The sequence below is a fragment of the Anolis carolinensis genome, unplaced genomic scaffold, assembly GCF_035594765.1.
Source record: "Anolis carolinensis isolate JA03-04 unplaced genomic scaffold, rAnoCar3.1.pri scaffold_10, whole genome shotgun sequence".
NCBI classification, from domain to species: domain Eukaryota; kingdom Metazoa; phylum Chordata; class Lepidosauria; order Squamata; family Dactyloidae; genus Anolis; species Anolis carolinensis.
In genome coordinates this window covers 26488578-26515833 of record NW_026943821.1, presented here as the reverse complement: position 1 = coordinate 26515833, position 27256 = coordinate 26488578, and the positions used below count along the sequence as shown (strand labels likewise).

The 27256-nt window shown below is 37.3% G+C and overlaps 2 protein-coding genes across 7 annotated transcripts; one reads left to right on the top strand and one right to left on the bottom strand.

Annotated features, from left to right (window-relative positions):
* Window positions 1-1066: 1066 nt before the first annotated feature.
* On the top strand, window positions 1067-6923 carry tmem50a (transmembrane protein 50A). 2 transcript variants are annotated; one of them, XM_062962814.1, is made up of 7 exons: window positions 1067-1222; window positions 2494-2606; window positions 3703-3815; window positions 4197-4264; window positions 4550-4642; window positions 5681-5750; window positions 6594-6923. In XM_062962814.1, the coding sequence occupies exons 2-7, from the start codon at window positions 2514-2516 to the stop codon at window positions 6637-6639; spliced, it is 483 nt and encodes a 160-aa protein (XP_062818884.1). In that variant the 5' UTR covers window positions 1067-1222; window positions 2494-2513; the 3' UTR covers window positions 6640-6923. The 2 variants fall into 2 exon arrangements, with proteins under 2 accessions (XP_062818884.1, XP_062818885.1); XM_062962815.1 differs by lacking the exon at window positions 1067-1222 and adding an exon at window positions 1283-1422.
* On the bottom strand, window positions 6593-27256 carry rhce (Rh blood group CcEe antigens). Of its 5 annotated transcripts, XM_062962810.1 has the most exons (11): window positions 27129-27256; window positions 25547-26011; window positions 23888-24074; window positions 19748-19898; window positions 18219-18366; window positions 15497-15663; window positions 13534-13671; window positions 12820-12950; window positions 11369-11448; window positions 10391-10464; window positions 6593-8429 (listed from the first exon to the last, which is right to left on the bottom strand). In XM_062962810.1, the coding sequence occupies exons 2-11, from the start codon at window positions 25692-25694 to the stop codon at window positions 8403-8405; spliced, it is 1251 nt and encodes a 416-aa protein (XP_062818880.1). In that variant the 5' UTR covers window positions 25695-26011; window positions 27129-27256; the 3' UTR covers window positions 6593-8402. The 5 variants fall into 5 exon arrangements, with proteins under 5 accessions (XP_062818880.1, XP_003228750.4, XP_062818881.1 ...); XM_003228702.4 differs by having other exon boundaries at window positions 6593-10464; XM_062962811.1 differs by lacking the exon at window positions 12820-12950.

Below are 27256 nucleotides of genomic sequence, written 5' to 3'. Positions count from 1 at the left end.
GATATAAATGTAATAAATAAATGTAGTAAATGAATAAATAACTAATTTTAGACTTAGGCTCACCCAAAGTCTGAAATGACTTGAAGGCACACAACAACAACAATCCAAATTCACTTGACCTAATTCATTGGCCCACACTTCCCATTGAAATCCTGATAGGTTTATGCTGGACGGTTACAATTGTTTGCATTTTTAAATATTGTTCTTTCATTGTTGTTTTGCACTACAAATAAGACATGTGCAGTGTGCATAGGAATTTGTCTGGTGTTTTTTTTTCTTCCAAATTATAATTCGGCCCCTCCATAGTCTGAAGGATTGTGGACCGGCCCTCTGCTTTAAAAGTTTGAGGACCCCTGATCTAGGATGATACCTTTCCTTATACCTGTCGCTGCAGGATCTTGATTGATACCTTGAATAAGATCTTAAGTATCTTCTGTTCCTACGGGAACAATTCCTTTTCGGACACGATCTTGATCAGCTCCTACAGCGAATCCAACTTCTTGAAGATGATGAAGTGCTTGAACTGGATCTTGAGCTGTAAGATGACCTGCTGGATGATCTTGAAGGCGATTTCTGACTATAACTGTTCCTCGATCTTGAATGAGCTCTCTTTTGATGAACTTAAAGTCAAGTCATCCATGATGTCCATCATCTCATCCATCTTCTTGCTAGCTCAGTCTACCAGCTATTAGAAATTGTGGGAGTTGAAGTCCAAAACACCTGGAGGCCCGAAGTTGGCCCTTGCCTGGTCTAAACCATCACAACAATGGATCTGGGATTTTATTTGTTTTCTCAGGGCCCTTCCACACAGCCATTTAACCCAGAACATCAAGGCAGAAGATCCATCAATATCTGCTTTGAATTGGGAGCCCTTCCACAGTCATATAACCCAGAATACCAATACCACAATATTTGCTTTGAACTGGGTTATCTGAGTCCACACTGACCTAGAACCCAGTAGAATGTGGATTCGATACAGCTCAATGAAAGAGGCCTCAGAATTGACGCATGCGCCGTTCTTTCCCTTTGCCAGCCGGCTCGCCTGCGCATGCGTCATCAAGGGAGCTGCAATCATCACTCCTTTCCTAGGTATCGCCAAAACTCAGCGATTCTGCGCCTGCGCGAGGCGGCCTTGTCAACATCCGGGTCCTTCAGGCGACGTCTCCTTTTGTTTACTCGGAGGGCGGAGTTAGCGGAAGGCGCCGTCCGGGCTCTTTTCGAGGTAAGTGGGAAAGGGGCCCCCGGGGAAATGTTGCCCCGGATAAGGGTTCCGGATGGGCGTGGTTCCGTCTTTCCGGGAGGCCGGTGGAGCCGGAGCCGAAAAGGGAGGATGGCAGCGGCACAGTTGCCTCACGCTGCCTGCAGGCTCAGGGCGCCTCTGCAGGCCTCACCGGAGGGCAAGTCGAGAATGAGCCCTGAACAGTGGGTTCTTTGGCCCCTGTTATTATTATTATTATTTATTTATTTGCTACATTTATATGCCGCCCTTCTCACCCCGAAGGGGACTCAGAGCGGCTTACAAATTAAATTTGCATACAATATTATATTATTAGCATAGCACAATGCTGGCAGTAAATTACTATATTGTATAGTAATTATTGTAATATTATTATTAATATTACATGTAATATATAATTAACATTATCTTGTATTATTAGTATTATATTGTATTACAAAATAATATTATTAATATTATATGCTTCTAGGCCTCTTCCATACAGCTGTAACCAAGCCACACTGAACTGGGTTATATTGGCACTGTGGACTTAGATAACTCAGTTCAAAGCAGACTGGGTTGTTGTATGTCTTTTGGGCTGTGTGGCCATGTTCCAGTAGTAGCATTCTCTCCTGACGTTTCACCCACATCTATGGCAGGCATTCCCAGAGGTAGTGAGGTATGGATAAACTAGGCAAGGAAAGGAAAAAATATATATCTGTGGAGACTCCAGGGTGTGACAAGAGTCTTTTGTCAGTTGGAAGCTAGCATTAATGTTTCAGTTAATCACCCTAATTAGCATTGGAAAGGTTAATGCTAGTTTCCAACTGACAAAAGACTCTTGTCACACCCTGGACTCTCCACAGATATATATTTTTTTCCTTTCCTTGCCTAGTTTATCCATACCTCACTACCTCTGGGGATGCCTGCCATAGATGTGGGCGAAACATCAGGAGAGAATGCTACTACTGGAACATGGCCACACAGCCCAAAAGACATACAACAACCCTGTGATCCCGGCCATGAAAGCCTTCGACAACTCAAAGCAGACTGCTGGATGGACAGATGACCCAGCTGATCATTCTTTTTAATGGGAATATTGTGACCCCTTGGCATCCACTGGGGTTTGGTTCCTGGACCCCTATGGAGATCAGCATCCAAGCCCCATTATATACAATGGCATAGGAAAAGGTGTTCCTTATATAAAATGGCAAAGTCTGTGTTTACCTTTCAAATTAAAAAAAAAACAGAGAAGGAAATAACATTTTTTCTTGTAGATTTTCCAAAGCGTTGAAACATGTCTGGGTTCCTTGAGAACATGAGATGCTCAGAATGTGTTGACTGGGGAGAAAAACGAAACACAATCGCGTCTATTGCCGCTGGGGTCCTGGTGTGTATGTTTATCTCTTCTTAAAGATTCAGTTACAGTAGAGTCTTGCTTATCCAACGTAAACGGGCTGGCAGAATGTTGGATAAGTGAATATGTTGGATAATAAGGAGAGATTAAGGGAAAGCCTATTAAACATCAAATTACGTTATGATTTTACAAATTAAGCACCAAAACATTGTTATACAACAAATTTGACAGAAAAAGTAGTTCAGTATACAGTAAGGCTATGTAGTAATTTATTATTTATTTATTTGCTACATGTATATGCCGCCCTTCTCACCCCGAAGGGGACTCAGAGCGGCTTACAAATTAAATTTACATACAATATTATATTATAATTAATACAATAATTACTGTATTTACGAATTTAGCACCAAAATATCACGATGTATTGACAACATTGACTACAAAAATGCATTGGATAATCCAGAACGTTGGATAAGCGAGTGTTGGATAAGTGAGACTCTACTGTAAATGTTCTTTAAAATCTGCTTAATTTGATTGAATTAAATAGTTCTGCCCATGTGCTAAAATTCTGAATAATATATTAATATGTCGCAACAAGAACAAAGTGTTCTAAGGCACATAATAAAATGTGTATTGCGGCATTAAGTTTTGTGGGCTTGACCCACTTTGTCAGATGCATGAAATGTGAATGTTAGATATGAAATACCCATGTTGCACTAAAGATCAACGAGTTTAAAATCTGTAACATTGTACATCAGTGTGGGCAACCTGTTCTTTTTGAGACAGATTTTAAAAAACTGCTCTCAAGGATAGCTGTGGGTGACAATGTTATCTTTCTATTGCCTGCTTCCAAGGTTTGCATCTTCCTTTCACTTGAAATACATCAGGCACTCCAAATAGAAGAGTCACATTAGCTGACAAACTGGAGTGCAGACATTTGACATAATAGTTTATCTTTTGACAACTTTAAGGATTGTTATTTTTGTCTGGCAGCAGAGCATCCTTGGCCGCTGAAATGTTTTCTCACTGGTTCCTAATTGTTGCCACTTTCAATGAATGTCTGGTAAACACAATGATACATTATGTCAGTACTGTGTTGACAATCGTATTAAAAATTGTGTTCAAATAGTTTTTTACAGGTTGGTGGATCATCATAGATGCAGCTGTTAAATACCCAGATTCGAAACAGTTCAACCATTCATACCATGCATGTGGAGTTATAGCAACAGTTGCATTCCTAATGTAGGTATAATTTGCATTCAGATGATATCATTTATTTTCAGAACCTATATTAAAATATAAATTAAATTATATAAGCTGATATGTCAGATCTCCTATATTTAAACAAATTATTTGTTTCTCTTTGTTTTGATTAACAAAATGAATGTATTAGATCTAGTGATGTAGGTAAGCAGAAAATTCTATTCAAGTCATGCGTCTACCATGAATTTGCCAGGTAGCTTCTTCTCTCCCCCACCCCAACAGCAATATAGCATAATGATACAACCCAGCCTTACAGTGTTGTTTGGATATGAAGCTATCTGACTACTGGGAAGTGCTTTCAGATGTTGCATTTGAATTGACTAAATGTGTGAAACTCTGTTTCCTTTTTTTTCCATATAGGATCAATGCAGTCTCCAATGGACAAGTGCGCGGAGATAGTTACAGTGAAGGCTGCCTTGGGCAAACAGGTAAATCTTGCTAATTAGTTTTTTTCAGCTTTTTGCTCCATTCTGTTTATGGCCCATCAGAGACACAGTCTCATTTTCACAGACAAATCTTTCAAATGGTAGATTGCATAATTTCACTGGATGCTTAAGAGGAAGACATTTAAGGTGCAGTCAGGAAAAGCATTTCCTGCATGTTTCAAGTTTGCATATCTTTGCATTATCATATATGAAAAATGTAGTCTGTCTAATGCACAAATGCGGCACTACTGATCTTGAAAAATAAATGTGTGTGTTTCTTTTGGTAAGGTGCTCGCATCTGGCTGTTCATCGGGTTCATGTTGGCTTTTGGATCGCTGATTGCGTCCATGTGGGTCCTCTTTGGAGGATACGTGATTAACGGTAGGTGTCAAACCTTTGAAATGAATGCTTTACTACAGAGTGGGCAATGTCTAGGCCTTGGGCTACAACTCTCAGTGATTATAACATGCAGGCTAGCCAAGGAAAGCCCAGCTGCCCATCCTTGCCTTTGCCATATAAATATAAATGTTGAATTGTACATTCCTTGGGGGCAAGCCCCTGTCTTTTGCTTATGACAGATTTCTAAAAATGTCATTTACATTGATGATATTGTATAAATAATAATGAAATGGGATTTCCATAGGCAGAAAATGGGCTTGGGCTTGTTCTATTTTCAGAAACTGAGCTATGTTTTCTTTTTCCCTATGGAGAACTATGTTCCAAAAGATCAAAATAAAACCGTGATGAAACTAAATGGGCTTTACAATTGCCTGGATCGGAAGCTTGTGGGAATTATTTGCTCTCTTGCGTTTTAAGTGATACATGTGTACTATAAATATAGTAAACATGTTTTATGTGAGCTGCAGTTCTACTCACAATTACATGACAGTAGACATCATTAAATACAATGGAACCTAATTCCATAAAATTGCACTGTCAGATACGCAGTCAGTTCAGTCATCTGTCCCTTTTACTCAGAAATAATTCCCACTGTTCCCTGAAGCGTAGTCATGAGTCAGTGCATTTAGGATTGTGGCCTCAGTTCTTGTTTTGAGGAACTTGTGAAAGTAAACATGTGATAGCAAGCAATTATATATCTGGTTTAGGGTATATCGGTTGCACAATTTATGCCATTTTAATTTGCATTTGTTCTGCTTTCTTGCATTATTCAAATCTGACTAAGTGATTGCTTGTAACAATCTGCTTGAGAACCATTGTGGTAGAAAGCTGTATAAAAGCATTGCAAGTACATAAGTAAAACAAAATCAGTCTATTCCTATCAGATTCTGATAGGAATAGCATCAGATCTAGCTATTTGCCAAACAATTCAGAATTTACAAAATAGATCAGATGGGCATTAGTGGGGTGTTGGGGCTAGGAGTAAATATTGGCAATCTAACTAATTTTTTTCCTTCCCAGACAAACCAGACAAACCGGCCGTATATCCAGGAATTGCGGTCTTTTTCCAAAACGCATTTATCTTTTTTGGGTAAGGACGCATTTGTTTCTTTTTTAATTGCACGAGGCAAGTCATACACAAAAATAAATTTAAGTTTACATACACACACATATATAATATACAATAATTTATAAATATATAATATATTGTATATACAGTAGAGTCTCACTTATCCAGCACTCGCTTAGCCAACGTTCTGGATTATCCAACGCATTTTTGTAGTCAGTTTTCAATATATCATGATATTTTGGTGCTAAATTTATAAATACAATTACTACATAGCATTACTGTGTATTGAACTACCTTTTCTGCCAAATTTGTTGTATAACATGATGTTTTAGTGCTTAATTTGTAAAATCATAACCTAATTTAATGTTTAATAGGCTTTTCCTTAATCTCTCCTTATTATCCAACATATTCGCTTAGCCAACATTCTGCCTGCCCGTTTACGTTGGATAAGCGAGACTCTACTGTACTTATAATATTGATAATATTATAATGAAATACAATATTATACTAATAATAATATAATATAATAATATTAATTGTATGTTATATATTAAAGGTAATATTACTAATAATATTACCATATAATGATATAGTACAATATAGTAATTTAATGCATATATTGTGCTATGCTAATAATATATTGTATGTAAATTTGATTTATAAGCCACTCTGAGTCCCCCCCAGGGTGAGAAGAGTGGGATATAAATGTAGTAAATAAATAAATAAATCACTTACAGTACCAAAATCAACAAGAAATCTATTATTTTATGTTATATTTTCCTATTAGATATCCCAGTTAGTGTTTGAAAGCCATTTAAACCTATTTGTTTTCACTTTTAAAATGTCTGTGTCTTTCCTTTGCAGAGGTTTGGTCTTTAAGTTTGGTCGCACAGAAGATTTGTGGCAATAAGAGACTGCGCACGCCCGGCCGGCTATTTTTAATCGCCCACCTCCATTTTGGTAACATTTCCGCTCTGATATCACTGACGATAAAACACTGTCTACACTTTAAAATCATGAAGCACACTTCCTATTTTTATTATTATTATTATTCTGTTCTCTTAGCTTCCGACATTAAGCGTTTTCTTGTATGACAGATGTAAAACTGTTAAGAGAATCTGATGAAGTCGTCCTCTCGCTGAATGTTTTTGTTATTATAATGAAGTATTAAACAATATAAATGTTTCTTTCATAGCTCTTGAATGTATGGTGTGTTTCATGAAGTCTTTCCTGGCATTTGCTGAGCCATAGTTCATGGCTGGGAGTTATAGTCTAGGACAGGCATGGGCCAACTTTGGCCCTCCATCCAGGTGTTTTGGACTTCGACTCCCATCATTCCTAACAGCCTCAGGCCCTTTCCTTTTCCCCCTCAGCCGCTTAAGCGGAAGGGGCCTGAGGCTGTTAGGAATGATGGGAGTCGAAGTCCAAAACACCTGGATGATAATAATAATAATAATGATGCTGATAATAATAATAATAATGATAATAATAATAATAACAGCTGGCACAACAAAACATTGCATGGAAAGTTCCTTGACAAAATTGAAGGAAAAGCTGATAAGGAGAAGACCTGGCTCTGGCTCACGAATGGGACCCTGAAGAAGGAGACAGAAGGCCTGATCCTTGCAGCCCAGGAGCAAGACATCAGGACAAAGGCAATTCAGGCCAAGATCGAAAAATCAGCTGATGACCCAAAATGCAGACTGTGCAAGGAAACCGACGAAACCATGGATCATATCCTCAGCTGCTGTAAGAAAATTGCACAGACAGACTACAAACAGAGGCACAGCTCTGTGGCCCAAATGATTCATTGGAACTTATGCCTCAAGTACCACCTGCCAGCAGCAAAGAACTGGTGGGATCACAAACCTGCAAAAGTATTGGAAAATGAGCACGCAAAGATACTGTGGGACTTCCAAATCCAGACTGACAAAGTTCTGGAACACAACACACCAGACATCACAGTGGTGGAAAAGAAAAAGGTTTGGATCATTGATGTCGCCATACCAGGTGAAAAACAACAGGAAAAACTCAGCCACTATCAGGACATCAAGATTGAACTGCAAAGACTCTGGCAGAAACCAGTGCAGGTGGTCCCGGTGGTGATGGGCACACTGGGTGCCGTGCCAAAAGATCTCAGCCGGCATTTGGAAACAATAGACATTGACAAAATTACGATCTGCCAACTGCAAAAGGCCACCTGACTGGGATCTGCACGCATCATCCGAAAATACATCACACAGTCCTAGACACTTGGGAAGTGTTCGACTTGTGATTTTGTGATATGAAATCCAGCATATCTATCTTGTTTGCTGTGTCATAATAAAATAGTAATAATAATTTTATTCTTATACCCCGCCCCATCTGCCCGAAGGGACTCGGGGCGGCTTACATGGGGCCAAGCCCGAACAGAACAATAAAAACAAGTCAAAGTTGGCCCATGCCTGGCTTAGAGTCAAACAAACAGCAAAACAGAGGCACAAATAGCAAATAAACACCACAGGGTTGTAGTGCTCTGCACTTAGCCTTGCAAATAATTATTTACTGCAGAAAGATGAATGCAGGACTTCTGGCAGCTTTAATAAAGCAGATACAAAATCTCACATTGCAGAGTGATGAGAGCACATAGGAAACAATTCTCTCTTGAATGTCTAGCTTCCTTGATGGCTGTGTTCAGTATCCAACAGCTAAATTTGGAAACTAGAAAGAAAGAAAAAAATAGCATGAGGACACTAACAAAAATAAATAACATCTTACTTTGCTCTTTTATGAAAACCTGAGTGTATTTGAGGAGGATGACTTCCCAGTTTCAACACAACCTCAACAAGTAAATGACGTGTTCTGGATGCTGGGTAAAAAGTGCAATGTTGATAATGTTTAAAATGTGACACTACAATACATTCTGTTAATATAGTAGAGTCTCGCTTATCCAACGTAAACGGGCCGGCAGAGCGTTGGATAAGCGAGTATGTTGGATAATAAGGAGAGATTAAGGAAAAGCCTATTAAACATCAAATTAGGTTATGATTTTACAAATTAAGCACCAAAACATCATGTTATACAACAAATTTAACAGAAAAAGTAGTTCAATACGCAGTAATGCTATGTAGTAATTATTGTATTTACAAATTTAGCACCAAAATATCACGATGCATTGAAAACATTGACTACAAAAATGTGTTGGATAGTCTAGAAAGTTGGATAAGCGAGTGTTGGATAAGTGAGACTCGACTGTACCAGAGATCACAGAGCTGCACTTAGATATTTTCTCCAGCTTACTCTTTGGATCCTAATACAAGCAGATATAGTTCAGAAGATGTAATTTCCTTGTACTAAAGCATGTAGTGTAGTCCTAGTAAGTTCAATCAGAAACAAATCCCATGGTGTCCATTTAGGCCTGGGTTAGTGTATACAGGATTTATTTTTTTAAATGATTCCTGCCTGGGGGAATCCTTTGTTCGCATGTGTTAGCTGGCCCTGATTGTCTCCTGTCTGGAATCCCCCTGTTTTTTGAGTGTTGTCCTTTATTTACTGTCCTGATTTTAGAGGAAGCAGCCAGTCTTTGAAGCTGTAAGGCCATTCAATGCTAACCAAGGTGGCCAATTGAAACATTCACACTTGCCTCCAACAGGCAAGAGTTCTTTCCCCCACCCTGGACATTATTCCAGTGGTATATATATAAATCCCACTTGCTTAGTTTCCATCAGATCTCACAACCACTGAGGATGCCTGCCATAGATGTGGGCGAAACATCAGGAGAGAATGCTTCTGGAACATGGTCATTCAGTCCGGAAGACACACAGCAACCCAGTGATTATGGCCATGAAAGCCTTCAACCACACAACAACAACAAAAATAATAATAATAATAATAATAATAATAATAATAATAATAATAACAACAACGATAATTTGGCATCGGATACTGGATGATATGGAAATGTAGATCCAGCCTGAGAAGAGTGCATGACCAATGCATGTCAATGATCAGAGGTAACTCCCTGCAGATGGCTTTTCACATTGCAGTTCAATACTGAGACAAAAAGGATCAGGACAATTGGAAATAAACAATTACAGTAGAGTCTCACTTATCCAAGTCTCGCTTATCCAAGCCTCTGGATTATCCAAGCCATTTTTGTAGTCAATGTTTTCAATATATCGTGATATTTTGGTGCTAAATTCATAAATACAGTAATTACAACATAACATTACTGCGTATTGAACTACTTTTTCTGTCAAATTTGTGGTATAACATGATGTTTTGGCGCTTAATTTGTAAAATCATAACCTAATTTGATGTTTAATAGGCTTTTCCTTAACCCCTCTTTATTATCCAAGATATTCGCTTATCCAAGCTTCTGCCAGCCCGTTTAGCTTGGATAAGTGAGACTCTACTGTATATGGAAGTGTAGATCTAGCCTGAAAAGAGTGTATGACCAATGCAAGTCAATAATAAGAGGTAATTCCCTGCAGACATTGCAGTTCATTGCTGGGACAAAAAGGATCTGGACAACTGGAACTAAACAATTAGCCCTCTTTGCTTCACATATTCCATTCCAAATGTGAATGAATTGGCTATTGAGAAGCAAAAAGGTTCTTGATCCAATAAATCCACATCTTCACTCCAGAAAAATCACCAGCTAATATGCATGTGAATCTTACCTCCCAATAAGCTTGATCATCAAAGTACTTGGTTACAGGAGGTGCTTTCCAGAACTTGAAAGTTAAGAAGAAACCTGAGGAAAATAAGCAGTTAGAGAGTAAGAAAAAAATCACAGAAGCATGTTATCTATTAAATGTAATAATACTAATAATATTACCACATAATGATATAGTACAATATAGTAATTTAACGCTTATATTGTGCTATGCTAATAATATATTGTATGTTCATTTGTAAGCCGCTCTAAGTCCCCTTCGGGGTGAGAAGAGCGGGATATAAATGTATTAAATATAGTAAATAATAAATAAATTATCCTGATAAGTTAAAAACATTCTATGATCTGCAATGCATTACAACTAAAAACATATTTTGAGGTGTCTATAGAGTTTATATCAAAGATGGCATGCAGTTCCCAACCCCGTAGTGTTTCCTATAATCTGACCTTTTCAAAATCCAACCGACATTGCAGTTTGATGTCAAAATTCATTAGCAAACCACCCAATGCACAAGCATAAATGAGAAAAGGCACTAAAGGCTTGGATATTGATTGTGCCATTGACTACAGTCCATTTAGTTCTCAGTAAGACACTCAATGGCATAGTTAATATCGTATTCATCAAAGTCAGTCCAAGTACCTACGAATTTAATACTACCGTAATTAATGAAACATGAGTTGTTCCTAATGAGCAGAGGGACGTTACTTGTTAATAAGGAAATCCCTTAACAAGGAAATCCATCTTTCTGAATGTTGATTAATGAAGTCGGGATGTGGAACGTTTTGCATGCTAAGGCTGAAATGTAAATAATATTGGAACGCAGAAGGTTATGCAACCCTTATCAGAAATTCTTGAGCTGTATTTCAGATTTTGGAGTACCAGGAAACCCCCATCACCTTGGATTCACCTTAAATTGGAAGGCATACGACAACAACCAATTGCTGTTGCATTGCAAATGTTAGGAATGTCTATAATACAGACCTGTAATGAAACCGCCGATCAGACCCAGGGCCATGCTCAGGCACAGAGCTCCGGCCTCCATCAAAGCCGAATAGCCCAATCTGGAAATATATATCAATCAACCATGTGCAGATCAAAACAACTTTTAATGGGAGAATCTATTAAACAGTTGGCATTTCAAAATACTGACTCAAGTTCCCCATCTCTCATATTATGCTATGCTAATAATATATTTTATATACATATAATATTGATAATAATATTATAATTTAATACAATATAATAATACGCTATTATAATTGTATATTTATATTACATATAATATTGCAATATAGTGGTATAGTACAATATAGTAATATATAATGCTTATATTGTGCTATACTAATAATATAATATATTGTATATACATATAATATTGATAATAATATTATAATGTAATACAATAATATACTATTATAATTGTATATTTATATTACATATAATATTGCAATACAGTGGTATAGTACAATATAGTAATATATAATGCTTATATTGTGCTATACTAATAATATATATTGCATGTACATATAATATTGATAATATTATAATGTAATACAATATAATAATACACTATTATAATTTTATATTTTTATTACATGTAATATTACTAATAATATTGCAATATAGTGGTATAGTACAATATAGTAATATATAATGTTTATATTGTGCTATACTAATAATATAATATATTGCATGTACATATAATATTGATAATAATATAAGATAATAAAATATAATAATACACTATTATAATTTTATATTAGTATTACATGTAATATTACTAATAATATTGCAATATAGTGGTATAGTACAATATATTAATATATGCTTATATTGTGCTATACTAATAATATAATATACTGCATGTACATATAATATTGATAATAATATAATTTAATACATATAATAATAATACACCATTATAATTGTATATTTAGATTACACGTAATATTACTAATAATATTGTAATATAGTGGTAGAGTACAATATAGTAATATATAATGTTTATATTTTGCTATACTAATAATATATTCCATGTACATATAATATTGATAATATTATAAGGTTATACAATATAATAATACACCATTATAATTATATATTTATATTACATGTAATATTACTAATAATATTACAATATGGTGGTAGAGTACAATATAGTAATATATAACACTTATATTGTGCTATACTAATATTATCATATATTGCATGCATATATAACTTGCAGGATCTTTCCATTCATCTGTTTGGACTGAATGCATCCTACAGTATTCTGGTAATAGTGAGCATCTCGGGGGAGTTTTTCTGTCGTTATAGATTGAAAAATGGGAAACTTTCTCCCTCAAAGGCCCAATGTAGTGGGGAATTTAAAACGGCGGCCTGTTTCTATTCAAAGAACCAAAGGATGATACTTATAAAGACCCTCAACCTACACTGAGAGGTCCTCCCAGCTGTCCACTACAATCAGGATAACGTGGGCGATTCCTCCAAGCAAACTGGGCAAGCCAAACATGGAATGAACTCCACGGGTGTCATGAAGCCCAATGGCTGGATCCAGGCATTTCTGGAATCAGGACAAAGGAACATGCGAAAAACAAGAAGAAACAGTTCAACGTTTAATAGAAGCTCTCTGTTTATTGCAGTGGTGTTGGCTAAGCAGTACAGGCATGGAAAGGCAAAATATGAAAAGTCTACAGTCAGCCGCAATTGGTTGTGTTTCCAGCGGAAGCGTGCTGGGCCCATAACCACTGTCAGAGCGCGCGGTTTGGATAAACACACATGCAGCGGAAGATCAATGAAGAATCACTGGCACCAATAAATAGGCTGAAGCCTGTTTGGCTATCTACAAAAGATTTACTAACAAACGGAAAACTCTCAAGACAACATATACATACAGAGTGCAAATAGGCAGAGGGAAGAGAGCAGGCAGATAACACACCTATTTATAACCACCTCTGCTGTCTGATGCAATACACAGCTAACTCTTTACACACTCGCATAGTGGACAGCAGACAGCATGATGCAATCTTCAGCTCACATTGCAACACTATAACTCAATTACATTTAAACAACTCTATATACAATCATTCCCACTTCAACATCCCCCTTGTTCATAAACAGCACAGTTTGAAAAGTGGACCATTTACCTTTAGAAAGCCGGAACCAAGAGCAGAGACTGCTCCCGCTGCCAGGCCCAACGTCATTGCAAGCCAAGGATGATGGATCATGGAAGCGGAGAAGCCGAGAGCAACCCCACCTGCCAGTGAAGCATTCTGGATGTGAGCCTGGCGGACAAGGCAAAGTAACGAAATGAGGGAAGTTGAATGACAACGTACTGCTCGATAATACTTATGGAAAGGTTCCCTTCCTAGATAACAATTCTCAGACTTCCCCAGATAGGTAGTGGCATATCTAGTTTGCAGCAATAGTTGTATTTTGTCAACTGGCCACTTGCATTCATGCATATCAACCAGCCCCCAAAAAACAAAACTGTCCCATCCTCAGGCAGTCAAAAACTAAAGAATTATTATTTTATTGTATGACACAACAAGCAAGATAGATATGCTGGATTTAGTTTCACAAAACCACAAGTCGAGCACTTCCCAAGTGTCTAGGACTGTGTGATGTATTTTCTGATGATGTGTGCAGATCCCAGTCGGGTGGCCTTTTGCAGTTGGCAGGTCATAATTTTGTCAATGTCTATTGTTTCCAAATGCCGGCTGAGATCTTTTGGCACAGCACCCAGTGTGCCGATCACCACCGGGACCACCTGCACTGGTTTCTGCCAGAGTCTTTGCAGTTCAATCTTGAGGTCCTGAGAGCGGCTGAGTTTTTCCTGTTGTTTTTTGTCAATGCGACTGTCACCTGGGATGGCGACATCAATGATCCAGACCTTTTTCTTTTCCACAACTGTGATGTCTGGTGTGTTGTGTTCCAGAACTTTGTCAGTCTGGATTCGGAAATCCCACAGTATCTTTGCGTGCTCATTTTCCAATACTTTTGCAGGTTTATGATCCCACCAGTTCTTTGCTGCTGGGAGGTGGTACTTGATAATATATTGTTGTTATTGTTGTTGTTGTCATCTATGAGCCAATGGATGCCAGATTGCAGTGAGTTTCCAGAGGAGAATAATAATAACAACAACAACAACAATCTGCCAACTGCAAAAGGCCACCCGACTGGGATCTGCGCACATCATCTGAAAATACATCACACAGTCCTAGACACTTGGGAAGTGTTCGACTTGTGATTTTGTGATACAAAATCCAGCATATCTATCTTGTTTTCTGTGTCATACAATGTTGTATCAATAATAATAATAATAATAATAATAATAATAATAATAATAATAATTTTATTTATACCCCGCCTCCATCTTCCCCGAAGGGGACTCGGGGCGGCTCACAGATAATACCAGATAAAAACAATAACAATATACAATACATCAATGAGCAAAAACATACGCAAATTATAAAATATAAACATGGAATTAAAAACAGCGAGGTTATTATAATATACTAAGTAAAGTGCACATTATAAAAGTTGTATAAAAGTTATAAAAGAGAAACAACTGTACCCAATGGTCACAAATATTGCACCAGTCTGGAAGGGGGGGAAACCAGTCTTCCACACTACATAAACTGGGAAATGCTGGTATAAGCAACCTCTTTATATTTCCACATCTCCTCCCCTCTCCTCTCTCTTTCTTGCCCAGCACACTTTCTCCATCTCTTCATTACTCTTCATCATTCTGTCAATGTTTTGAAAATAAAATAATAATAATAATAATAACAACAACAACAACTTTATTTTTATACCCCGCCCCATCTCCCCGAAGGGACTCGGGGCGGATTACATGGGGCCTTGCCCGATAAAACAATCAAATATGAAAACACAGCAATAAAACAGTTATCCAATAAAAACATCAAAAAGCTATGTTGTCAGTCTGTGAAGTTTGACATGAAGCCAATAGGGTTTTTGCCCTATCGGTGCCATTGATGGGGAGAAGCCTAGCATCTTAATCCAGAATTTCAGAAGCAAGCGCCTATCTTCAATGGATAGGACACAGTATTGAAGAGAAGAGCCCCGCTCTTAAAGCTTAGATCTTACCATCGTGAGCTTTCCATGTCTGCTGGTTGCCGCTGAGACGGAAAAGGCGGCGATGGAACTGGCCGCAATTGCCAAATAGGTATTGCACACAGCAAGCCATTTCTTCTCGGCCTCCGTTATCAACACGGAATTGAAGCTGGGCCAGAACATCCAGAGGAAAAGAGTGCCTGGAAACCCACCAAAAGGACCATAATTAGTATTTCCTTCATGCCATTCAGTGCTTGGATTTAGCAGTCCTCACCAGTTCAGGTATCCCATCCATGTCCACAAAGCATGAAGTCACCACGATTGATGTTTCAGAAGCAGTTTTTCATTTAAGAACCAGGCCTAATGTTTGTAGGCAAACTTGTCTCTTATTGCGGCACCAACTCAAAAGAGGCACACAATCACTAGACAAGAAATGCTGGCCAAAGCTGACCAAGTATATTGGTAAATTACTGTATATACTCGAGTACAAGCCTAGTTTTTCAGCCCTTTTTTTAGGACTAAAAAAGCCCCCCTTGGCTTATACTCGGGTGAGGGTCCTGGTTGGCTTATATTTGGGTCAGCTTATACTCAAGAATATATGGTCCATTTATTATTTTTCTCTATTATTATTGGTATTATTACATTTATTATTTTTCTATATTATTATTACATTTATTATTGTACTCTATTATTGTTGCTACTATTACATTTATTTTACTCTATTATTATTAATACATTTATTATTTCACTCTGATATTATTATTGCCTTTATTATTTTACTCTATTTATTATTACATGTATTATTTTCCTGTATTTATTATTATTATTATTACATGTATTATTCTACTCTATTATTATTAAAAGGATACATAAGCATATTTACATTGAAGAAGATGAGAATAATGATTTGATCAGAGTTGGACAGTCTTCTCTTAAACTAGAGATTGATGTAAATATTCAAAAACATTTAACCTACTGATTAATTAATGTAATTTTTGGTATCTGTTTTTATTTCTGAAATTTACCACCCTTGGTTTATACTGGAGTCAATGATTTCCCTTTTTTTTCGTGGTAAAATTAGATGCCTCGGCTTATATTCGGGCCAGCTTATATTCGAGACCACTGATCTAGCCCTCCATCCCTACTTGTTAAAAAGGAAGCAAGGAAATTGCTATTGTTTGTTGACCAGCTTTGCTTGGGGCATCTTATCTCATATAGACGTATGAATTAAAACTCTGGATGGAGCCTATATCTATCCGTTCTGCAGCACAGGGCAAAACAAGGGTTGAGTCAAGGGGATCTGTAACGGGATCTCCTGGCGCATGTCACGCTCAAAAGGAAACAACAGGTGTGGGCTGGTGGTAATTTACTGCAGGGAATAACCACAACGGAGTCGACGACAACAACGTCATGTCACCTCCTTATCTATCAACAAGTTAAAAGGACAGGCGTCTGGCTCAGATGCTGCCTCTGGAAACAACAGCCGCAGAAGGTCACGTATTTCCACATCTGTTTTTTATGTACAGGTTTCAAACAAAATTGCACAAAATGATAATGGGACTTTTAAGGACCTCTTGATGTGTATGCTATTGTATTTACTTTGACATAACTATCTCCTATTCTGGGCAGTGAATCGTGCAGCTACAGTCCTGGGGCCAATTTACTGCCTTGATGCAAGCAATCAAAAACATCATTTCAAAGTGTAATAATAATAATAATAATAATAATAATAATAATAATAATAATAATAACAACTTTATTTTATACCCTGCCTCTGTCTCCCCAAAGGGGACTCAGGACGGCTTACATGGGGCCAAGCCCAAATAAAAACAATCTATATATATAAAAGAGTGATGGCATCACGGCGCCCGACAAAACAACAAAACTACAGGCCCCCCCAACCTCGAAATTTGACAACACAACCCATCATCCATGCCTCTAGGTTGATACAACAAAAAGAAAAGAAAAATAAAGTCCTCATTAGAGGGAGAGGAATAATTGTTTTTATCCAATTGCTGCCAGTTAGAAGGCTAAGCTCCGCCCACTGGGTCTCCTAGCACCCCACTCAGCCCAGGGACAGGCAGAGTTAGGCCTCACTTAGGCCTCTTCCACACTGCCTATAAAATACAGATGATAATAATAATAATAATAATAATAATAATAATAATAATAATTTTATTTTTGTACCCCGCCACCATCTCCCCAGAGGGACTTGGGGCGGCTTACAGATATAAAACCAACATACAATAATATCAAATACAAAAACACACAAATAAATTTAAAAGGCATTAAAGAAAATCACAATTATTATAAATCACTTGAGAAACACAGCAATAAAAACATAAAATGAGCTGGGCATAAAAACATAAAATGAGCTTATTTTAACTGGATTATATGGCAGTGTAGACTCAAGGCCCTTCCACACAGCTATATAACCCATTTATAATCTTATTTTATCTGCTTTGAACTGGATTATCTTGACTATTTCCCATACCACCATACTTTGCCACAGCAACGCGTGGCCGGGCACAGCTAGTAGCAATATAAAACAAAAGACATGTACAATTATAAAAATTTAAACATTAGCCAATAAAAACAAATGACAAGAACTAATAAAAACATGGATTAAAACGGAGAGGTTGTAAAAGTAGACTGGGTAAGGTGCACTATATAAATATTGTAAATACGAGGTGTTCTGTGTTTCCTTTTCTCAACTCTTTTACAAAGGAAGTTGTAAACTAACCAAACCGCTCACCCAGCATTGCAAATGTATCCGAAGTGGGCTTTGAGCCCTCCTTTTCGACTCTCGAGCTCAGAGATGAATGGTAGAGCTTCCAGGAAACCATCAAGCCAAAGTAGGCACCAAATAAATGCACGTGCATCAAGCTCACATGGTTGGCAATCTGTGGAAAGCAAGAAAAAAAATGCCTTTTTGGGTATTGCTATGGTCAGGTGTGCTCTGTGCTAATGTGGGAGTTAGTGGATGAACCTGAGAGGGTGAAACAATGGGATTAAATCTAATGCCAAGTAAATATCCTACAGCCCATTTGGCATTTATTCTCCTTTACAAGTCCTTATCTAGACCCCTACTTTGCACTCATTGTAATTAAGTAAAGATTTTCCCTTGACGTTAAGTCAAGTCATGTCTGACTTTGGGGGTTGGTGCTCATCTCCATTTCTAAGCCGAAGAGCCGGCATTGTCCATAGACACCTCCAAGGTCAAGTGACTGCATGGAACACCGTTACCTTCCTGCCAGAGCAGTACCTATTTTTCTACTCACATTTTCATGTTTTCGAACTGCTAGGTTGGCAGAAGCTGGGGCTAACAGCGGGAGCTCACCCCGCTCCCGGGATTCTAACCGCCAACCTTTTGGTCAGCAAGTTCAATAGCTCAGCGGTTTAACCCACTGCGCTACTAGGGGCTCCCAATTTTAATTTAATAATAATAATAATAATAATAATAATAATAATAAACACTTTAGTCTACCCCGCCACCATCTCCCAAAAGGGACTCAGGGCGGCTTACAAAGCAGTTGTAATGTAACAGTACACACAATGCAATAAATACAGATAAATCAATATCAAAGGGAAACATAATTCACATCATAAATACATAACAATGCCACAGTAAAATCAATCAACCCTAAAATGCACATCAAAAAAAGTTATTTATTTATTATTTATTTGCTACATTTATATGTCGCCCTTCTCATCACGAAGGGGACTCAGAGCGGCTTACAAATTAAATTTACATACAATATTATATTATTAGCATAGTACAATACTGGTAATAAATTACTATATTGTACTGTATCAATATATTATAATATTATTAGTAATAATACATGTAAAATATAATATATAATTAATTGTATTATATTGTATTATTAGTATTATATCATATTACAATATAATATTATGGTACTTATAGACATAAAATGAATAATTAGCCATCGCACAAGGGGCTGCTCATGTCCGAAATTGATGGGCATGCTTAGGACATCAGATGCAGTGATTGACAGGGAGAGAAATTTTGGGCAACAAATGGTGTTGAGAAGGTGATGAGACTAAGTTTTTCGAAGGGACTGAACTGGAGACAGGGCGCCACCCGAGAACCTCTTTTTCAGTGTCAAATCACCCATTATTTTGGAGGATTTGATTTGCCAGTTTTCTAAAATGAAGGTAAAACGACTTCATCGTCTCACTAATTTAGCATGCTGGATTCTGGGAATTGCTAGCGGGAAAAATAACGTTGCCAAGCTTCAGCAAAGAGGATGATCGTACCTTCATAATAGCCACAGCAATCCATCGGTTTAACCCAAAAACGGTGAGCTCTACCACGGCCATCCAGATCAACTGCATCAGGTTGGCTTTGCCAAGAACGGCCCCAACTGAAATCAGCATCATGGTTACGGTCATGAGGGCTTCTAGGATGCTTTGGAGAAGAAAGAAAGCATTGCCTCTCAATGCGTAGCTCTCCATATGTGTCTTTCATTCTGTCATCCCATGCATTAATGCAATGAGTTTTAATACTATTTTAATATTTGTATGTAAACAGCATTTGTATATTTTGTTGTATTGCAATGCAATAATAATAATAGTAATAATAATAACTCTAAACACTTGGGAAGTGTTTGACTTGTGATTTTGTAATACGAAATCCAGCATATCTATCTTGTTTGCTGTGTCATATAACGTCGTGTCAATTATAATAATAATAACTTTATTTTTATATCCCGCCTCCATCTCCCCGAATGACTCGGGATGGCATTACATGGGGCCTGGCCCAGGTGGATACAGACAATACAAAAAAACACAACAATATAAAAACATATCAATAAAACATACTTAGATAAAAACCTGGGTAGGCAAGCCACTTTTTATTGTGAGCCACTTTGAGTCTTCATATGGAAAGAAAAGGCGGACTATAAATAATAATAATAATAATAATAATAATAATAATAATAATAATATTTCCTGATGTCTTTTTTTGTTAATCCCAATGGTGCTTGTAGTAAGTGTTAAAATTGTTTTATTTGATATGTTAATTGGGTTTTTATATCGGGATATATTTTAATTGATCATGTATTGCTGTCTGATGTATTTGTATGAATTTTATATGTTGTACGCCGCTTTGAATCCCACCAACAGGAGAAAAGCGGGACAGAAATGAACAAATTATTATTATTATTATTACTATTATTATTATTATATCCTGCCACCATCTCCCCGAAGGGACTCAGGGCGGCTCACGTGGGGACTAGCCCAGAGGACAACAGATTAAAATACAACCAGTAAAATTAAGCATAATAAATACATAAAACATAAACAATAACAACAATCAGTTAAAACAATGCAATAATAATAATAACAACTGGACATGCAGAGGATAAAAGTATAAACTCTGGAAGGGGTTCCTGAGGTATATAAGGACAATAAAAAACAGGGAATAATAATAATAATAATAATAATGTCGCCATCCCAGGTGACAGTCGCATTGACGAAAAACAACAGGAAAAACTCAGCCGCTATCAGGACCTCAAGATTGAACTGCAAAGACTCTGGCAGAAACCAGTGCAGGTGGTCCCGGTGGTGATCGGCACATTGGGTGCCGTGCCAAAAGATCTCAGCCGGCATTTGGAAACAATAGACATTGACAAAATTACGATCTGCCAGTTGCAAAAGGCCACCCTGCTGGGATCTGCACGCATCATCCGAAAATACATCACACAGTCCTAGACACTTGGGAAGTGTTTGACTTGTGATTTTGTGATATGAAATCCAGCATGTCTATCTTGTTTGCTGTGTCATAATAAAATAATAATAATAATAATAATAATAATAATAATAATAATATAAAATAATAGTAATAATGATGATGATGATGATGATCATGATGATGATGATGATCATGATAATAATATTGTGGAGCAATGAGGCACGGATAGCTCCTCAAGAGAAGCCCATGGGTAGGAGATTCTCCCAATATCTTTGCATTCCCCATCCCCATCCGTCTCACACCGTTGTGAAGGATCTCCTGCGCCCAATCTGGAAGGGAGACCAGTCGAAAAGGAACTGGCTCGGGGCATTTTCAGTGGGAAACTGGAAAGCACACAGTGCGGATTAAAAATCCTGCCTGCTCAGCTGCCAATCTCATGGTCACAAACATTCCCTTTTATCTAAGACAACACAAACTTCAGGAATGAAGCTGTGATCAGATAACATGAAACACTTCACGGCTTCCTGGGGTTACTGGCATTGTCAGTTCAACGGATTGTTCCTCTTCCACCTAATGAAAGTGATTTTGTGCCACTCCATCATCCTCAAGTGTCTGGCCAAGAAGGCAGGCAGAGCCCAGACTGCTGTTGATGACTCAGGCACAGTGCAATTCATGGCTGTGTGTTAGTTCAGTTTCACTCTTGGCTTCTCTAATATGCTGGGATCCCAAGTGGCTGCCACGGAGTGTAAAAGAAAGCCTTCTCGACAGAAGCAGACGGGTCGATTCCAGTGACACCCAAACCAGAGCCAGAATTATGATATTATTATAAGTATGACACAGCAAACAAGATAGATATGCTGGATTTCATATCACAGAATCACAAGTCGAACACTTCCCAAGTGTCTAGGACTGTGTGATGTATTTTCAGATGATGCGTGCAGATCCCATTAGGGTGGCCTTTTGCAGTTGGCAGATCATGATTTTGTCAATGTCTATTGTTTCCAAACGCCGGCTGAGATCTTTTGGCACGGTACCCAGTGTGCCCATCACCACCGGGACCACCTGCACTGGTTTCTGCCAGAGTCTTTGAAGTTCAATCTTGAGGTCCTGATAGCGGCTGAGTTATTTATTATTATTATTATTATTATTATTATTATTATTATTATTATTATTATTATTATTATTATCTGCATTTCTATACCGCTTTTCTCACCCCTGGGGGGGACTCAAAGTGGTTTACAACATAATAAATGGCAAAATTCAATGCCTCACATATATATAAAGATGTTACAGCTGGGATAAAAGCCTAAAGATATACAAAGGGCAATGCATGGCAAAGATACTTTTTACACTACCAAAGTCCAGCTGCTAATGCAGGAATGGGCAAACTTTGGCCCTCCAGTAGGCTGCAACTGATGTCCAAAACACTGGAGGGCTGCAGTTGGCCCATGTTTGGTCAAGGATATGCAGAGGGCAATAGGTTAGTGAAGTTTTCCAACTGTGTGTAAGGTTAGCGAGAAATTTAATAGGGGAACATTTTCCTTCAAGGGCAATTGGCTCTTTTGTCCCCTGAATCTGGAACTTCAGGCATTTGCGTAAATGCTCACCAGGCACAGACCCCCGTATCCGCGGTCCTAGTCTAAATTCGACCTCACTTGCCATGTCCTCCATTTGGGTGTTTTAATAATAATAATAATAATAATAATAATAATAATAATAATAATAATAATAACAACCTTATTTTTGTACCCTGCCTCCATCTCCCTGAAGGGACTCAGGGCGGCTAACATGGGGCCAAGCCCAGACAAGTAAGTAAGTAAGTAACTTTATTTTTCTATCCCGCCACCATCTCCCAGCAGGGACTCGGGGCGGCTACACGGATCAGAAGCCCAAACTAATAATAATAATAATAATAATAATAATAATAATAATAATAATAATAACAACTTTATTTTTATACCCCGCCCCATCTCCCCGAAGGGACTCGGGGCGGCTTACATGGGGCCTAGCCCGATAAGACAATCAATATCAATAGCACGACTATAAAACAATTATACCAGTAAAACATCAATAGCAATAAAACAATCGTTAAAATCAGCAAAAAGCATACAAAAAACATTCAATATTAAAACAGGAGACTAATTCATAAAATCCAGAACAGAATACAAAACAATAAATCAGTTAAAACACATTGCAATACCAACACAGTAAAATCAGCAGTTATACAAAACAGTTACCCTAACCAAAACAATACAGTAAATCACAAAAACTCAGTTAACATATAAATCAGTTAAAAATAAAAACAGTTAGAATGAAATAAAATAAAAATGGGCCACCATGTTGGTGGAGGGGATGGCATGGTGGGAGTCACCTAAACTAAGGTGCAATGATATAGTTCCAAAGTGCTTTGGGTCAAAGGACAAAGTGTAAACATTCCTGGACCGAAGGGATGTTATGAGAAAGAAGGTGTATTGATCTGACTATTTGGACATGGGGACTCAGTTAATTACAATAAAACAAAATAAAATGCATGCAAAACAATTATCATAGTAAAACAATAAAACAGTAACAGTAGCATAATAAAACATAGTATAAAGGCAGTACAAGAAACTTAAACAAAGGCGAACTGGGCCACCAAAGTGCAAGGAGAAAAAAATATGAAAAATTATGAAAAAATGTAAAGTATTATAAAACAAGTTGCTTACCTTTGCAGGCTTATCTCCACTGCTCCACAAGAGAAATGGAAGAGGAATCCGTTCACAATCATCGCCCACTGCACTCCAAGGGCAGCAAGGCAAAGGCTAAATCCAGTGCTGCTGAAGCCAAATCTCTTCAGAAAGGCCAGCAAGAAGGAGAAGCCAAGAATCACCAAGACATTGACATCCTGGAAGGCTGCGGGGGGAAAAAAAAATATGGATGAAGCACCGCTAGTAGGATTCAGTGTAGATGGGTGCATCTACACTGTAGAATAAAAGCAGTTCGCCACCACTTTAACCACCATCGCTCAATGCTATAATAATGATAAATAATAAATAAAACTTTATTTATATACCGCCCCATCTCCTCAAGGGACTCAGGGCGTTTTCCAACATAGCAAGGAAACCATACAACAACTTAATTAAATTGAACTTAATTACAACTTGCTGTGTTTTTAATTGAGGTACTATTGTTATGTTAAGTTTTGTACAATTTTTGCACCTTTGGAATTTTTGCACCCTGAGTCCCTCCGGGGAGATAGAGCAGTATATAAATAAAGTTTTATTATTATTATTATTATTATAAAACCATACAACAACAAAACGTAACATAATAATGAGCATAAGTACACTATGCTACGGCACCAGGACTCTGTAGCAGAGAAGGCTGAAGACTTAGCAAAATTATAACTCCCATGCTTCTGTAAGCATTGAGTTAAAAGTAATGCTATTTAGTATTGTATGTTATGAATGTTGCTGTAATTAATTAGTTAACTATTTTAATTGATTTGTATTGTATTTTATATTTTTATATACGTGTGTTTTATTGTAAGCCGCCCTGAGTCCCCTTTTGGGTGAGAAGGGCAGGATACAAATTTTGTAATAAATAAATAATGTCAAACTGCTTTAATTTCCACAGTATAGATGTAACTAGACTCTCCCAAGACAGAGAAGAAACCACTTCACGTGCCATTGAAACTTAAGAATATAATAATAATATAATACACTATTATAATTTATATTTATATTACATGTAATATTATGTAATATGTATTTTGATTTTGCTGTAAGCCGCCCGAGTCCCCTTTGGGGGAGATGGAGGCGGGATACAAATAAACTTATTATTATTATTACTAATAATATTGCAATATAGCGGTATAGTACAATAGAGTAATATATAATGCTAATATTGTGCTATGCTAAATAATATATTTTATGTACATATAATATTAATAATATTATAATGTAATACAATAATAATAATACACTTGTATATTTAGATTACACGTAATATTACTAATAATATTGTAATATAGTGGTATAATACAATATAGTAATATATAAAGCTAATATTGTGCTATGCTAAATAATATATTGTATGTACATATAATATTGATAATATAATGTAACACAATAATAATACACTATTATAATTGTATATTTATATTACATGTAATATTACTAATAATATTGCAATATAGTGGTATAGGACAATATAGTAATATATAATGCTAATATTGTGCTATGCTAAATAATATAATATATTGTATGTACATATAACTTGTAAGCCACCCTGAGTCCACTTCAGGGTGAGAAGGGCGGGATATAAATGTTGCTCATAAATAAATAAATAAGAAAACCAACAGCTCTAACAATAAGCAAACATACCTGCATAGAGAGCAGGGTCTCTCTGAAGATGTTGGTACTGACGGTCGTAGGTAAAAAAGAAATAAAAAATCAGGAGGAAAGCAGCCTCCAAAAAGAGTATACATGCAGGCAGACGAAAACGGAGACTTGGTGGGTATTGGGAAGCCATTTCTGGTTCACTTCAGCATTAAAGACAAGAAGGAATTTGTATTTTTGATTCTGTTGAAATGTCCCATTAGACTCAATGAGAAAAAAAGAGAGAGACGGAGAATTTCTGGGCGTGATAAGACATCCCAGGCGGCATCGAGTCCTTATCAAAGGCTGCCCAGCCGACCACGTTGCAAAGACAGATGCTTGAGCAAACTTGCGATCCAATGCCATGGGAGAGGGCTGTGCCAGGATGGGGTTGTTTACAAGGATAATAACTGCCATTCTGGACCAGAATGAAGAAGACGGGGCCAGGAAGATATCATTCCACCATGTCTCCTGTACCAATTTAACAACATAATAATATATAATACTCATATTATACTATACTAATATTATAATATATTGTATATACATATAATATTGATAATAATATTATAATGTAATGCAATATAATAATAATACACTGTTATAGTTGTATATTTACATTACATGTAATATTACTAATAATACTGCAATATAATCGTATAGTACAGTATAATAATATATAATGCTTATGTAGTGCTTATATTGTGCTATACTAATAATGTAATACATTGTATGTACAGTAGAGTCTCGCTTATCCAACGTAAACGGGCCGGCAGAACGTTGGATAAGCGAATATGTTGGATAATAAGGAGAGATTAAGGAAAAGCCTATTAATCATCAAATTAGGTTATGATTTTACAAATTAAGCACCAAAACATCAGGTTATAAAACAAATTTGACAGAAAAAGTAGTTCAATACACAGTAATGCTATGTAGTAATTACTGTATTTACGAATTTAGCACCAAAATATCACGATGTATTGAAAACATTGACTACAAAAATGGCTTGGATAATCCAGAACGTTGGATAAGTGAGACACTACTGTATTAAATAAATAAATTAAATAAATAAATGTAGTCGAACCGCCAACCTTCCGGTCAGTAAGTTTAGCGATTGTTGCAATTGGACACCCTGATTAGCATTGAATGGCCTTTCAGCTTCAGAGCCTGGCTGTTTCCTGCCTCCAAAACTTTTGTCTTTTTGAGGCAAGTGTGAATGTTTCAATTGGCCAGGTTGATTAGCACTGAATGGCCTTGCAGCTTAAACCTTTGAACCAGGCTTTGAAGCTGCAAGGCCATTCAATGCTAATCAAGCTGGCCAATGGCAACATTCACACCTGCCTCCCACAGAGAAGAGTTCTTTCTCCCACCCTGGACCCCACTTGCCTCGTTTCCAACAGACCTCAAACCTCTGAGGATGCCTGCCACAGATGCAGGCGAAACGTCAGGAGAGAATGCTACTGGAACATGGCCAGACAGCCCTGTGTCATTATGATTTCCCGCCCAGCTCCTCTCCCAGCCAATTCTACCTCTGATTCTTTTTAATAAGTTTAAAAAGCCAAGTTTCCCCCCAACAGAAGCACGCAACCTTCTTTGGTTCCCTTTCCGGCTCTCTTTTTCTTTCATTCCTTCCCTCCTTCCTTCTCCGCTCCCTGATTGGCCGGCTCACTTTCCCAGGGCCCTTGACGTGCTGCCTCACCTTTCTCCTTATCTCAT

Excerpts from the sequence above, each read along its gene's own strand:
- rhce (XM_003228702.4), bottom strand. The coding sequence starts at position 25,694 with ATGGCTTCCCAATACCCACCAAGTCTCCGTTTTCGTCTGCCTGCATGT. Across the intron at positions 18,367-19,747 it reads TTGCTGTGGCTATTATGAAG|ATTGCCAACCATGTGAGCTT; the intron begins GTACGATCATCC and ends TGCTTTCCACAG. Across the intron at positions 12,951-13,533 it reads TTGGTTCCGGCTTTCTAAAG|AAATGCCTGGATCCAGCCAT; the intron begins GTAAATGGTCCA and ends TCCTGATTCCAG.
- tmem50a (XM_062962814.1), top strand. The coding sequence starts at position 2,514 with ATGTCTGGGTTCCTTGAGAACATGAGATGCTCAGAATGTGTTGACTGG. Across the intron at positions 2,607-3,702 it reads CTATTGCCGCTGGGGTCCTG|TTTTTTACAGGTTGGTGGAT; the intron begins GTGTGTATGTTT and ends GTGTTCAAATAG. Across the intron at positions 5,751-6,593 it reads AACGCATTTATCTTTTTTGG|AGGTTTGGTCTTTAAGTTTG; the intron begins GTAAGGACGCAT and ends TTTCCTTTGCAG.